Below are 13,056 nucleotides of genomic sequence, written 5' to 3' on the forward strand. Positions count from 1 at the left end.
GGGCCTCGCCTGCCCAGGGCTGAGGGCGGAGCCAGACGGGAAAGGCCGCGTGTCCAGGGATCCCCGGCCTCGGGGCACACCACGTGCGGGAACTGCGGAGCCCTCCCTTCCCTTTGCCACCCCGCTTTATCCTCGCGATCTCCCCGAATGCAGCCCTGCCCGGGAGGGTATGCCCCGGAGGGGACGTGACCAGGAAGGGTCCCGAGGTGAGCCCTGGGTGCAGGGTGAACTGGAGCGTGCCTCTCCCACCCCAGATCCTGCCCAGCTGCTTGGGTGAGGAGGCTAAAAATAATAGCTGTTTAAAACCAAAAAGACAGACATTAACAAGTGTCGATGAGCACGTGGAGAAATTGGAACCCTCATACAACGTGGGTGGGAATGTAAATTGCGGCACCACCTTTGGAAAAATTATTGCAGATCCTCAAAATGTGACATGACCCAGCAATTTCACTCCTAGGAATATACCCGGGGGAACTGAAACATGTCCACACAAAAAAGTCTGTACACCCTGTTCATAGCAACACTGTTCACAAGAACTAAAACGTAGAAACAGTTTAATTTCCGTCGACTTACAAATGGATAAACAAAATGTATATGAACGGATAAAAAATGATAGAATATTATCCAGCCATAAAAAGGAATAAAGAACTGATATGTGCTACCACGTGGACAAATCCTGAAAATATTATACTAGGAGAAAGAAGCCATGTTCTGTTGATGTGACAGCCAGAATAGGCAAATCTGAGAGACAAACTAGATTAGTGTTTGCCAGGGGGAAAGGTAACGGGGAATGACTGCTAACACTTATGGGGTTTCTTTTGGGATGATGAGAATGCTCTGAAATTAGATAGTGGTGTTGACCACACAATTATATAGATACACTAAAAACCACTGAATTGTATAATTTACAAGGGTAAATTTTATGGTATGTGAATTACATACCTCAATGGAGCCATTATTTTTTTTAAAATATATTTTATTGATTTTTTTACAGAGAAGAAGGGAGAGGGATAGAGTTAGAAATATCGATGAGAGAGAAACATCGACCAGCTGCCTCCTGCACGCCCCCCACTGGGGATGTGCCTGCAACCAAGGTACATGCCCCTGACCAGAATCGAACCCGGGACCCTTGAGTCCGTAGGCCGATGCTCTATCCACTGAGCCAAACCGGCTAGGGCAAGCCATTATTTAAATAATAATAAAATGTTAGCACTGGATTATCAAGATCTAACCATTCCAGGTATCAGCATGTACCCTCCTGCCAAGCCAGGGAGGGGGCGCCATTATCACCCCATCTCACAGATGAGAGGCTAAGATCTGTCCAGGCACAGCCAGAGTGCTAAGGACAGGACTGGAACACAAGTCCTTCTGACTCCAAGACTCTCTGGGCTCTAATAAAACATAAAAACAACAAACCAAAAAGGAAAAAACAAACAAGAAAACAAGGCTCTGGGCTCCTTGCCCCACAGTAGAGCATGAAGGAGCCACCATTTGAACTCCTGCTCTGTGCCAGCCAGGGTGGAAGGTGCTCCACAGTGTCAGTCCAGGCAAAGGAACTGTCACGGCCACTTGGAGATGAGGAACAGAGGTCCCGAGGGGAATGGCTGGCTGCACAGTTGACGTCTCGAACTTGGACCCAAGCCTCCATCTGCACTATTAGGCCTGAGTGCACTTGCCACTCAAAGTTGTCTCCTGACCTCTATGAACCTAACAAACTTTCCCGCCTTCAGCCCTTTTGCACTGGGGCCCAAAGCCTCATCTTGGTTGATGTCAGGAGTTCCTCCCAGGCAGTGGGCCCTTGAGGACCCTGGGCCCCTGGCCCAGCCCTCACTGGGTGCCAGCCAGGAGCTGCAGGATGAGTGCAAGTGAGCGAGTGGGGAAGTTCATTCATTCATTCAACAAATGTTCAGTGTGGCCACCATTGACCAGGCTCTGTGTTAGGTACCAGGGACACAGCACCAATCAAAAAAGACTAAAATCTGGCCTCGTGGGGCTCACATTCAATGGAGGGAAGAAGTGGATCAATGAGGAAGGTCACCCAGTTCCACACCCCCAGTCTCTCCTCCCCCAAGTTTCCACAACCCCCACCACCACAGAGACGGATTTTATTTCATCCCCTTTTATGCCCACACTGGGACCTCTAGCCCGGAGGCTGACACATGGGGCCTTAGTCATAGGCCACACACAATCCAAGACTAGCTTAGGGTATGTGACTGGGGTCTACAACCACGCAGCCAGGTGCCCCTCTATGGATGGTCTGTCTACTGAATTTTAATAAAGACAGCATGGCTCTTTTTCCCCAATAGGGTAGTCCCTTGACTTATTGTCTGGAGTGGGAGTGAGGGTGGTGCAGCAACATAGGGCAGGTTCCTAATGAATGAAAAAATGAGGTAGTGAGGCACACACATAAATGAACCCCAGGACCAGAGCCCTCCTCCTGCTCCCTCTCCCATCACGATGGAATCCCCAGAAAACCAGTTCTCCCCCCATCTCTGGTCTTGGGCACTGGTTTCCTGCCTGGAGGCTCACAGGGGAGAGCCCCAGCCTGAGGACCTCTTCAAACCGAGGCAGCAGTGACCGCTGTCAACAGCCCTCCCGGCACTTGACTGCACAGGCCTTGGCCTCGCTCTGTCTGAGATGCCAACCCTGCTGTCTTTCTGCTCCCACATCCCCACTCAGATTGTGACAGGAATGAAGAGCAAAAGGAGGCAGGAGCTGCTATTTGCTGTCCCCTGGACACGCTCCTGCCACTTGCACTTTCCTGTTTAAAACCCATGGGAAACAACAACATGACAACAAATGGTTCGGTCAACAACACCCACCCAGCCTGCTCCGAGCTGAGCCACATCCTGGGCACTGTGGACACAGGCACCTGACATCTCTGGTGCAGTTGGAAGGAAGATGCATGTGGGTTCAGGCACCGCAGGGGCTCAAGGGGCTGTAGGTTACATCAGATGAGAGCAGGGAAGGCTTCTTGGAGGTGACCCTTGAGCTGACGAAGCTTTGAAGGATGAGCAAGTGTTTTCCCAGGGGCCACTGACCACCCTCTCTCCACACCCAGTTGTCAGGGGCCTGTGGCTCCCATAGTCCCCTGGGCTTACCCTTCACAGTGCTGATGGCTTTATGTCACTGCCCTCTCACAACCTGTCTCCTTAGGGACAGATGCATCTAAGAACTGCTCTAAAGAGGGTGGGCTGAGAGCCGCTGTGGAATAAGGAAAAAGTGTGCCCTAGCTGGTTTGGCTCAGTGGATAGAGCATTGCCCTTTGGACTGAAGGGTCCTGGGTTCGATTCTGTTCAAGGGCACATGCCTGGGTGGCAGGCTCAATCCCCAATAGGGAGTGTGTGGAGGCAGCCAATCAATGATTCTCTCTCACTGTTGATGTTTCTCTCTTTCTCTGTCCCTTCCTCTCTAAAATCAATAAAAAGATATTTTTAAAAATTACAAAAGAAAAGGGGGGGTGAGTAGACAGGTAGAGGGCCTTGTAGAGATAAAAGCCTGAAAGCCTCTTGCTTGAGGGGTCCACCTCCCCCTCCCAGCCTGGTTTCCCCTCAGTGGTTTCTCCAGCTCCGCCCTCTCAGCACCTCCAGCTTGGTCTTAGTTTCCTGTCCCCAGCACTCTGGTCTGCAGCAGCATGGCACTAACTGCCCATCTCTCCTGCTTCCTGGTCCTGTTGGTGGCAGGTCTAGCCCAAGGCATCAAGGACTCCCTCAGAGTCCAGGTAAGTGCCCGCAACCTGCTCCCCAAACCCTTCCTTCTGCAAGCCCCATGCATGGGGCTCACCCCTTCAGAAACAACTGACTTGTTCCCATTTCTCAGAGGGAGCAACTGAGGCTGGAGAGGTGATTGATATGCCAAAGCTCACCCAGGGAGATAGAACAGACTAACTGACTGATCCCCTAGTCCGTGGTCGGCAAACTGCGGCTCTGGAGCCACATGTGGCTCTTTGGCCCCTTGAGTGTGGCTCTTCCTAAGCCTTAGGAGTACCCTAATTAAGTTAATAACAATGTACCTACCTATATAGTTTAAGTTTAAAAAATTTGGCTCTCAAAAGAAATTTCAATCGTTGTACGGTTGATATTTGGCTCTGTTGACTAATGAGTTTGTGGACCACTGGCCTAGCTCAGTCCCAGCAAGGACTCCTCATCCAACCCCCTCCCCCACCACCCTTGGTTCCTTCCAGAACCCAGGTGCGGGGCCACTGGAGCTGAAAGAGGTCTTCACTCTGTTCCAGATCCAGTATAACCGAAGTTACTCGAACCCAGCAGGTATCATGGGACCCCTTCGTCTCTGGTCCAACCCCACTTCTCCCATTTAATCAATGATGAAATCAGGCTCAGGGTGGGCAGTGGGCTTGAGGTGAACCCAGTTGCCTGAAAGCATGTCATTCCTGTGCGTTGAACACGGTCATTCTTTGCTATGAATCTGGAGGGAGGTGGTGGCTGTTGGGGGTCTGCCCAGAGGATCCTTCAGCTCCACAGCCACTTTCCTGCGCCTCCTGGCAGCGAGCAGGAAACCACCATCTAGTCACGGGTTCCTTCAGCAAACACCTAGATACCCCTTTTGTCCTCAAGTTGGGACTCCCTCTCCACCGAGTTGCTGGCTCTGTTCTTGCCCCCCTCTCTGGATTTCATCTCCCTGAGGGGGATAGTCTGTGGGTGCCTTTCAGCCTGTCATGGGCTGTACCCCATCCTCCCCCACCCCTGCCATGTTCCAGCCCCAGACCTGTGGTCAGAAGTGTGAAGGTGGTGACTTGGTGGCAGGAAGCCCGTCCCCAACCACCCACCTTTCTCTGAATCACTCTGCCTTCAGACCCTTTACTTGGCTCCCCCCAGGTGGGCAGTGATGCCCCCTTCCCGTCTCCTGGGAAAACCCACCCTAGTGGGCTGGGAGCCACTTCCTCGGCCGATGATCTGCGGCGGGGCTGGCAGGGGCCACAGGAGAGGCCAGTGCTCATCTGGGTGAGGGTGGGTGGGAGGACACCCAGCAGGTGGCCACTTCCTGCCCCCACGGGCTTGGGAGTCAGCCTAGGAAGACCTCTGTCTTTTGGTCCAGAGTATGCTCGCCGCTTGGATATCTTTGCCCGAAACCTGGCCCGGGCTCAGCGGCTGCAGGAGGAGGACTTGGGCACAGCCGAGTTTGGGGTGACTGCATTCAGTGACCTTACAGGTAGGTACTGGGTGGGGAATCAAAGCTTGTCCAGGGGTACTGGCAGATGGACAGGGTGGACCTTTGGCATTCATTTCCCGGAGAGGGACTCCAAGGACCAGGGGCCTGGGTGCTTGTCCCAAATCACCGAGGGCAGGGACAGGTACTCCGGAGGCCTGTGTCCCAGCTCAGCTCAAGGCTGAGAGCAGGTGCAGGGGAATGCACTGCAGCAAGGAACTGGGTCTCTCTGTGCCTCAGCATCCTTGCCTTTGCCTCTCTCAGGGTATTATGGGGACTCAAATGGCCAAGGATGTGGATGGCTGGAGCGGGAGAAGCAGAATATGGGGAGGAGGGGTCAATATTGTGATCTTGGTGGTCCCATCTGTCCCCCAGAGGAGGAGTTTGACCAGCTGTATGGGAATCAGAGGGCAGCTGGAAGGGCCCCCAACGTGGACAGAAAGGTAGGATCTGATGAGTGGGAGGAGTCAGTGCCCTCCACGTGTGACTGGCGGAAGGCGCCCGGTGTCATCTCACCTGTCAAGTACCAGGTATCTGCCTCACCCAGCCTGGTGCGGTCCAGCCCCAGTGGTGGGAGGGAGAGGAGAGGAGAGGGGTCAAAGCCCAGATCCCTTACCAGCCCCCACTCCTTTCCCCACTAGAAAACCTGCTTGTGCTGCTGGGCCATGGCGGCTGCGGGCAACATCGAAGCCCAGTGGGGCGTTAAGTTCAAACGGTCTGTGGAAGTCTCTGTGCAGGGTACGGCTGGGAGAGGGGGCATGTGTGCCAATGGGGGCAGGGGGCCTGGGGATCAGTCACCCACATTGTCCCTTCTGGCACCAGAACTACTCGACTGCGGCCGCTGTGGGGATGGCTGCGGGGGCGGCTTCGTCTGGGACGCATTCATAACTGTCCTCAACAACAGTGAGTGCCGGCCTCTCTGGGGGGCTGAGGGTGGGCATGTTCTGGGGCTGAGTCTCGGCCTTGCTTCCTTCCAGGTGGCCTGGCTAGCGAAAAGGACTATCCGTTCCAGGGGGCGGTCGGAACCAAGTGCCAGGCTAGGAAGCACAAGAAGGTGGCCTGGATCCAGGATTTCATCATGCTGTCGGGCAACGAGCAGGGTGCGGGCAGGGTGGAGACCCAGGCAGATGTGGGGGGGAGGAGGGATGACAGGGATAGACAAACCAGGACAGAGGCAGACAGATGGGGCTATAGACAGAGATGGAGGAATGGGGGTGGGAAGGAGAGAGATGGAGACAACCATGAGCTGAGAGCAGGGGAGACAGAGCAGGCATGGCCTGATGGCACCTCTACCCCCAGGAATTGCCCGGTATCTGGCCACTGAGGGCCCCATCACTGTGACCATCAACAAGAAGCTATTGCAGGTGCGACAGGGAAGAGAATGGGGGGAAGAACATATAGGGGATGTGGCCCCAGACTCAGCCCCTCTGCCCCTGCCCCTGCAGCAATACCAGAATGGTGTGATCAAGGCCACAGACACCACCTGTGACCCTCGCTATGTGGACCATGTTGTCCTGCTGGTGGGTTTTGGTAAGACCAAGTCGGTGGAGGGGAGGCAGGCAAAGGACGTCTCAGGCCATTCTCATCGTCGCTCCACCCCATACTGGATCCTGAAGAACTCCTGGGGGGCCAACTGGGGTGAGAAGGTGAGTGTGATATTGGGACAGGACAGGGCAGGGCTCTCCCCGCCTTCTGGCCCTGCCCTGATGTCCTCTGACTTCCTAGGGTTATTTCCGGCTGCACCGAGGGAGCAATGCCTGTGGTATCACCAAGTACCCGATTACTGCCCGAGTGGATCTACCAGCTAAGAAGGTCTCCTGCCCTCCCTGAGCCCGCCCCTCGCTCTCGCCTGCTATGCCTGCTGCGTCCTTGCTGGCCACCCCCAAAGTCTTCTCCTGTCCTCCCAATCCTCTTGCTATGCGTTGAATAAACAAAGACAAGATTCTGTATTCTCAGTGGACTCCGCTGGGTGGGGAAATGGAGAGGGAGAGCATAGACACCATTCCTGAACACATCCTAGTCCCTGCAGCGCCAGTGTACACACAGGTCCTCATACACCGTGACACTTAGACACATACGCGTACACACCCTCCACACACGGACCCTGTGTTTACCCAGGCACAGGCTCCTCCAAAGTCATGGCAACTTTATTGTCAGTGTGAGTAGAGTGGTGGGAGGGGCCTTAGTCATGATAGAGGCGCAGGAGGCAGCCACGGAGGGTGCCCATGTAGCGGTCCCAGAGGCCCTGGTGCCTGCAATGATAATGGTAACAGTAATGGCCGAGGTTTACCACAACCCACCGTGTCACGGCCCTGCTCTAAGTGCTCTATGTACCTTCACTCTTTAATCCTCACAATATTCTATGACCTTCACCATTATCACCCCCAGCTTACATGTGCGGAAACTGAGGCATGGAGAGATCAAGGAACCTGCCCAAGGTTAAGTCACAGCTTCTTAGAGGTGAAGCCAGGACTCTGGTCCACAAAGACATTCACCCCAGGGCAGCAGAACAGGGAACCCTGAGTCTGCAGGGCGCCAGGCCCTGGCAGGAGGCTGGCTGGGGCGAGGCCACGCTGAACAGGAGGCCGGGGTAACTCACCGGAAGCCATCCAGCGAGTGGACCGACGCCGAATACTGGTTCAAGAACAGCCGCACATCGTTCAACGGCCAGTGGTCAGAGCGGCAGGGCTCCACGAACTGTGGGCCCAAGGGAACATCTGGCACTGGTACAGCTCAGAGACAGGCCAGGGCGGGGACGAGTGGACAGTGGGCAGGACAGCTCACCTTCTCCACCAGGTCCACAAACAGATCTCTGACGTCCTTATTGTGGGTCAGCTTGGCAGCCACATTCACCAGTCCCCGGGATAGGTTCTGTGGGGCAGGGAGCCTGGGAGTTCTGCCTTCTACCCCAGAGGCTAGGGGAGGGGCAGGCCCCTCTCCAAATCTATCCACCTCCCTCAATCAACTTCCCAACATTTAGGAGCTGGCTCCCCCAGCACAGGTGGGCAGAGGGAGCCACAGCGCCACCTGCTGGTCAACCCAGGGCATGAACAGAGTCACCCGGTGGGACAGTGCACTGGAGGCTGGAGATACCCAAGGGACATAGGCTGGCTTGGGCCACAGACCTTAAAGTTGGCTTCCATCTCAGAGAAGACACCGAGCTTTCCCCGGAGGGCAGTGCACACCAGGCTGCAGGAAGAGAAGGTCAAGCCTAGAGCTGCCTGGACCCCCCACTTCAGGCCCCACCCCACAGACAACCCCCCAGAGTCACCTCTTATGCAGATCCAGAAGGTCCTTGTCAGCCACCAGCACTTTGAGCTCCTTCAAGTCCTGGAGAAACTCTTTGTCTAAGTCCACATCCATGTCATCCACCTGGGAGTCTGAGTAAGGCCCAGGAAGGGAGTTGGGGGGCGAGGGCACAACAAAATGCCTTCCTGTGACAACCCAAGCCTTCCTCACCCACCACATCGCACCCCCATAAGACAGAAGAGAAAGCAGAGTGTCAGGGAGGTGGAATGCTTTGCCCCGGACCACAGAGAAGTAGTGGGCCCCTTGTCTGCAGATAAGGTGTGTATGGGGACACTGGACTATGAGCAGAGATGGCTGGGGAGGGGCCCTGAAGAAGAAAGGATGCTGGGAACTAGGGGCCTGCAGGAGTAAGTGCTGGTGGGGTAGCAGGCCCTGAGAGGGTGGGGAGGTGTCCAGGCACCTGGGTCAGTGGGGGCCTCACCGACGGCTCCAAGGGTCCAGTTCTGGATCATGAGCTCAGCACAGAAAGCAAAGTCGCCAAAGCTCAGATACTGCAGTTTTTTCTTCCCTGTCTCAAAGCGGTTGTTGGCAAAAAAGACGATGGCTGCATAGTCTCTGCAGGGAGGGGAAAGGAGACCTGTCAGAGCTGGGCATTCCCTCTGAGCAAGCAGCTCCCACCTGCAACATCTACTAGGCATCTGAGCTCTGGCCTCTCTCGCCCTAACTCACTGTGTGACATGTTTCAGGTCACCTCTCTCTGGGCCTCCTCATCTGTGAAAAGGTTTCAAACCAGGTCTCCTAAGGGATATAGCAAGAGACCACAGGGGTAACAGTTACCATTTACTGAGCACTTCCCGAGCTCCGGAGCTGTGCCACACGCTTTACAGGTGACACCTCCACAGTCCAATTGGTGAATGGCCGGGTTGGGATTTGAACCCAGGCCAGTCCGATCCAATTTACAGACCAGGAATGAGATAACCATCCCCCCACACAGCCAAGAGGTCAAGTGGGTTGGGGGGCGAGGGAGCGGGACCAGACTCAGGGCCCAGGGAAGGACTGTGCCGATGGGGGAGATAGATGGCTCCTTGCCCGGTCGCTCACCTGGCCAGCCGATCAGAGAGAAGGAAGTGCTGCTGGATGTTATCGACCAGGGAGCCCCGCATTTCCTCCACCACCTTGAAGACTCGTTTAAAGTTGTCGAACTGCAGGGAAGTTAGGGGAGCAAGGACTGGTCAGAGGTCGCTCATCCAATAAATTGTTTACTGAACACCATCCCTCACCTATCTATCTATCTATTCTGTCAACAGATGCTGATCCGTTATTCCTTCAGTAAGTTATCAATTCAACAAATGTCTATTAGCTTTTGCCATCTCAGATAAACGTTTGCTCAGCTCCTACCACTGAATTCACTCCTACTTTTTAGCACCATGCTCTCCAGTTCTTCTCCAGCTGGTGCTGGAACTGACCCTCCTAAGGCTCAGAAAGTAAAAAATGAGCAAATGCTAAGCTGTATACAGGGAGTTCACAGGAGACGCAGAGAAAAGATACTAAAGTTCCAGAAGAAGAGTTACTTCTCCTTGGCACCACCAGGAAGCTTGTGAAGAAGGTGGCATCTGACGCTGCCTTGGATTTCAAGTAGACATGGCCAAGAACTGTAGCCTCCAGGCAGGAGCAGCACGAGCAAAAGAAAGCTGGACTCTGGGGAAATGCAAGCCTAGGGAGGCTGGCAGGGACCAGCTCACAGGAGAGTATGAAGGGCAAGGCCAAAGCATGTGGCTACTACCCAGAAGGGAGTAGGAGCCAGTGAAAGTTTATGGGCCGAAGAAAGCTATGGTCAGATCTGGGATTCTGAAAGGTCACTCTGGCTGAAGAGCAGGGGATTGCTTTGAGATGACAAAAACAGAGGAGAGGAGACTGGGTCTGAAGCTGCTGCCACAATCAGAAGTGGAGGAGGAGGTTGGAGTTGGGGTAGTGGCCACAGGGGTGGACTGTATATGTAATGTTGTGTTGGTGAGGAGGCTGCAGTGCCCACCTGTCTTCGGCAGCTTTTAAGGGTAATGCCAGTTTTGGTGCTGATGTCATCCAGGTCTTTCTTGGTGCCCTTGGACAGCTTCTTGCCCAGGACCTCGCGCACAAAGGCCTCATCAAAGGCATAGTACCTGCGTGGAGGCAGAGGACACTACTGACTTCCCCTACAGGAGGGGGAGAGGCGGGCTGGCAGAGCCTGGGCTTGGCCCCTTGTGCTCTCCACTTCTTCAGGGCCCCGGTTGAGTCCCGTCCCTTCCTGGGCCTCAGTTTCAGTCTGCAAAATGGGTACATGGCCAGAGTGGCTGGCATCCCCACCTCTCAATGAGCAGCGCTTGTCGGGAGGGCGGGATCTGGAAGATGAGCTGGTGCAGCAGCTTGGGCGGTGCGTGCAGCAGGCGCTCCAGCATGTGGAAGGTCCGATAGTGATCCATGGTGTCACTCTGCAGGACTGCTGCCGTGGCGCCCGTCTGCTCCAGGATTCCCGAGCGCACCCTCAGGGCCACCGCATCGTTCACTGGGGAGCAGGCACCGGCATCAGGCCCCGCCCCGCCCGCAAAGCCCCTGCAGGGATTCCAGCTCCGACCTGCAAACCTCCCTCCCTCCTCCGCCCGCTTAAAGACCGCCAAGTGCAGGCTCCGCCCCTCGCCCAGCCAAACAACGGCTCGGCCCCTCACAGACCCGAGTAACCATCCAGCCAGAGGCGATACACGTCCTCGTCGATGAGGGTCGTGTTCCCTACGAAGATATCCAGCTCGTTGGTCATGGCGACGCCCGGACCCGGGAGCAGCCGCCGCGCCCCAGCAGGAGCGAGTATTGCCCCGGCGGGCGCGCCGCCGACGGGCCACTTCCGGGAGCGCCGAAATTCCGCTTCCCGCACCCGGAGCCACAGACGGACCACTTCCGGGACAGAGAGGGTGGGGCAGGAGCGGCGAGGGAAGAGGCGGAAGTGGTGGAGCGGCCCCACCTCCCCGCAGGACGGGGAGTCCCGGTCTCCCCGGTCCCCACCGCTACCCCTACCCCGGCCCGGCCCGTCTCCCCGACCCTGGAACCCTTCCCCGTCACTTCCTCTGCCCCATCACCCCGCTTTCTCAGCTCTTTTCAAATCCTTACTGGCTTGTATCCTAAATGTGGGAGTTTCCCAGGGCTCAATCCTAATTTTTTTTTCTGCGAATGAAGGTGTGTAGCCGACTTCCAAAGCCTTTTGCTGGGAGCCCTTCCGTTCTTCCTGCCGCTAAGCATCTCTCCTGGGATGCTACACTTGCTCCCACGTTTGTGCCTGTTTGTTGAATGTATTGATTTTAAAGAAAGAAATGTAGATGCGTTGTTCCACTTATTCATGCACTCATTGGTTGCGTCTTGTATGTGCTCTGACCGGAGATCCAACGGCGGCCTTGGTGTTTTAGGGACAATGCTCTAACCAACTGAGCTACCGGCCAGGGCTACACCCCTCCCATCCCCCTGCCCGGCCACTAACTACTGGCCTTTTACTCTGCAGCTCAGAGCTCTGCCTGGAAGTCCACATCAGGAGGGCAGCCTATCTATGAGTCTTTCCAAACTCTCTCCCCACAGCCCCGCCCCCCCACTGCCCCAGCTAGATAGGCCTGTCAGTCTCCCCTGTGTTTATCTCCTATGTTCCTATTTGTGACAGCCCCGACATCCACCATATCAGAAACCTGGGCTTTCTCTCAGACTCCTCTCCACATTCAGTTTGCTGATTTGCCTCCTAAATATTTCTATTATCTCTTTTGTTCTCTCCACCCTCACTGGCACGGCCCCAGCCCAGTCCTTCTGCAAAATTCTCCTTGCCCGTTGACACAGTGTTCTTACTAATCTCCCTGCCTACATCCCCTCCCCATCGTCCATCTCACACAGAGCAGCCTGAACAATCGTTTTTTTTTTATATTTTATTGATTTTTTTACAGAGAGAAAGGGAGAGGGATAGAGAGTTAGAAACATTGATGAGAGAGAAACATCAATTCAGCTGCCTCCTGCACATCCCCTACTGAGGATGTGCCCCCAACCAAGGTACATGCCCTTGACCGGAATCGAACCTGGGACCCTTCAGTCCGCAGGCCGACGCTCTATCCACTGAGCCAAACCGGTTTCGGCTGAACAACATTTTTAAAATAGATATTTTAAAATGTTACTCCCCTGATTAAAATCCTTACTGGCCTGTGAAAATGTGCCAGCCTAGTAGTGAAAGCCCTTAGGATCTGGCTTCCGACCACCTTTGTTTCCTCCCTGTCCCCCTCTCTTAGCACTTTCTACATGCACCTGCCTTTCAAAAAGAAATCAAGCTACTCTCACTGTTCCGAAAGCAGCTAGGCCCTTGCAGGCCCCAGCATCGTTCACCATGTTATTTCCTCTCTCATTACTTGACAAAGCCCTATGCATTTTTCCGGGACCTTCAGATATGGTCTCTTTCGGGAAACCTTTTCCCGGGTGGGGGGCGTCCCTCAGACTATATCCCTCCTGCATTTGCTTCTTGTTTAAACAGCTTGTCTCCCCTGTCAGATTAAGGCTTCTTTAAAGACCCTTGATCAAGTTTATTCTGCATGGGTTTTACACACAATTAAGGCTTATTGAACAAAAGAATCCCTTGTATGTGTCCCC

The 13,056-nt window shown here is 54.7% G+C and overlaps 3 protein-coding genes across 10 annotated transcripts in view; 1 reads left to right on the forward strand and 2 right to left on the reverse strand.

Annotated features, from left to right (window-relative positions):
- Positions 1-5,095, reverse strand: part of EFEMP2 (EGF containing fibulin-like extracellular matrix protein 2) — a 12,452-nt gene extending 7,357 nt beyond the window's left edge. Inside the window, exon 1 of the mRNA XM_005864254.2 lies at positions 5,091-5,095. The gene's annotated coding sequence lies outside the window, so the exon portion shown is untranslated. The remainder of the gene's footprint in view (positions 1-5,090) is intronic.
- On the forward strand, positions 3,406-7,121 carry CTSW (cathepsin W). Of its 6 annotated transcripts, XM_005864262.2 has the most exons (10): positions 3,406-3,721; positions 4,184-4,268; positions 5,056-5,169; positions 5,542-5,696; positions 5,808-5,904; positions 5,989-6,069; positions 6,144-6,266; positions 6,466-6,530; positions 6,612-6,812; positions 6,892-7,121. In XM_005864262.2, the coding sequence occupies exons 1-10, from the start codon at positions 3,635-3,637 to the stop codon at positions 6,994-6,996; spliced, it is 1,113 nt and encodes a 370-aa protein (XP_005864324.1). In that variant the 5' UTR covers positions 3,406-3,634; the 3' UTR covers positions 6,997-7,121. The 6 variants fall into 6 exon arrangements, with proteins under 6 accessions (XP_005864324.1, XP_014393544.1, XP_014393541.1 ...); XM_014538058.1 differs by having other exon boundaries at positions 6,612-7,121; XM_014538055.1 differs by having other exon boundaries at positions 5,808-6,069; positions 6,466-6,812.
- Positions 7,122-7,297: 176 nt separating this feature from the next.
- FIBP (fibroblast growth factor (acidic) intracellular binding protein) lies at positions 7,298-11,324 on the reverse strand. 3 transcript variants are annotated; one of them, XM_005864261.2, is made up of 10 exons: positions 11,122-11,324; positions 10,759-10,957; positions 10,448-10,574; positions 9,517-9,617; positions 8,897-9,030; positions 8,438-8,546; positions 8,292-8,355; positions 7,951-8,037; positions 7,766-7,863; positions 7,298-7,418 (listed from the first exon to the last, which is right to left on the reverse strand). In XM_005864261.2, the coding sequence occupies exons 1-10, from the start codon at positions 11,204-11,206 to the stop codon at positions 7,349-7,351; spliced, it is 1,074 nt and encodes a 357-aa protein (XP_005864323.1). In that variant the 5' UTR covers positions 11,207-11,324; the 3' UTR covers positions 7,298-7,348. The 3 variants fall into 3 exon arrangements, with proteins under 3 accessions (XP_005864323.1, XP_005864322.1, XP_014393545.1); XM_005864260.2 differs by having other exon boundaries at positions 8,876-9,030; XM_014538059.1 differs by lacking the exons at positions 7,298-7,418; positions 7,766-7,863; positions 7,951-8,037 and adding an exon at positions 8,044-8,205 and having other exon boundaries at positions 8,876-9,030; positions 11,122-11,304.
- Positions 11,325-13,056: the final 1,732 nt, after the last annotated feature.

The sequence above is a fragment of the Myotis brandtii genome, unplaced genomic scaffold (genome assembly GCF_000412655.1).
Source record: "Myotis brandtii unplaced genomic scaffold, ASM41265v1 scaffold187, whole genome shotgun sequence".
Taxonomy (NCBI): domain Eukaryota; kingdom Metazoa; phylum Chordata; class Mammalia; order Chiroptera; family Vespertilionidae; genus Myotis; species Myotis brandtii.

What these genes read in the sequence shown, in the direction of transcription:
- CTSW (XM_014538054.1), top strand. Translation starts at nt 3,635, where the DNA reads ATGGCACTAACTGCCCATCTCTCCTGCTTCCTGGTCCTGTTGGTGGCA. An exon ending in AGGACTCCCTCAGAGTCCAG is followed by an intron (nt 3,722 to 4,183) that starts GTAAGTGCCCGC and finishes GGTTCCTTCCAG; the next exon opens with AACCCAGGTGCGGGGCCACT. An exon ending in GCTGTCGGGCAACGAGCAGG is followed by an intron (nt 6,267 to 6,465) that starts GTGCGGGCAGGG and finishes CTCTACCCCCAG; the next exon opens with GAATTGCCCGGTATCTGGCC.
- FIBP (XM_005864260.2), bottom strand. Translation starts at nt 11,206, where the DNA reads ATGACCAACGAGCTGGATATCTTCGTAGGGAACACGACCCTCATCGAC. An exon ending in TGAGGCCCCCACTGACCCAG is followed by an intron (nt 8,547 to 8,875) that starts GTGCCTGGACAC and finishes GGCCTTACTCAG; the next exon opens with ACTCCCAGGTGGATGACATG. An exon ending in AGATGGAAGCCAACTTTAAG is followed by an intron (nt 8,038 to 8,291) that starts GTCTGTGGCCCA and finishes CCTGCCCCACAG; the next exon opens with AACCTATCCCGGGGACTGGT.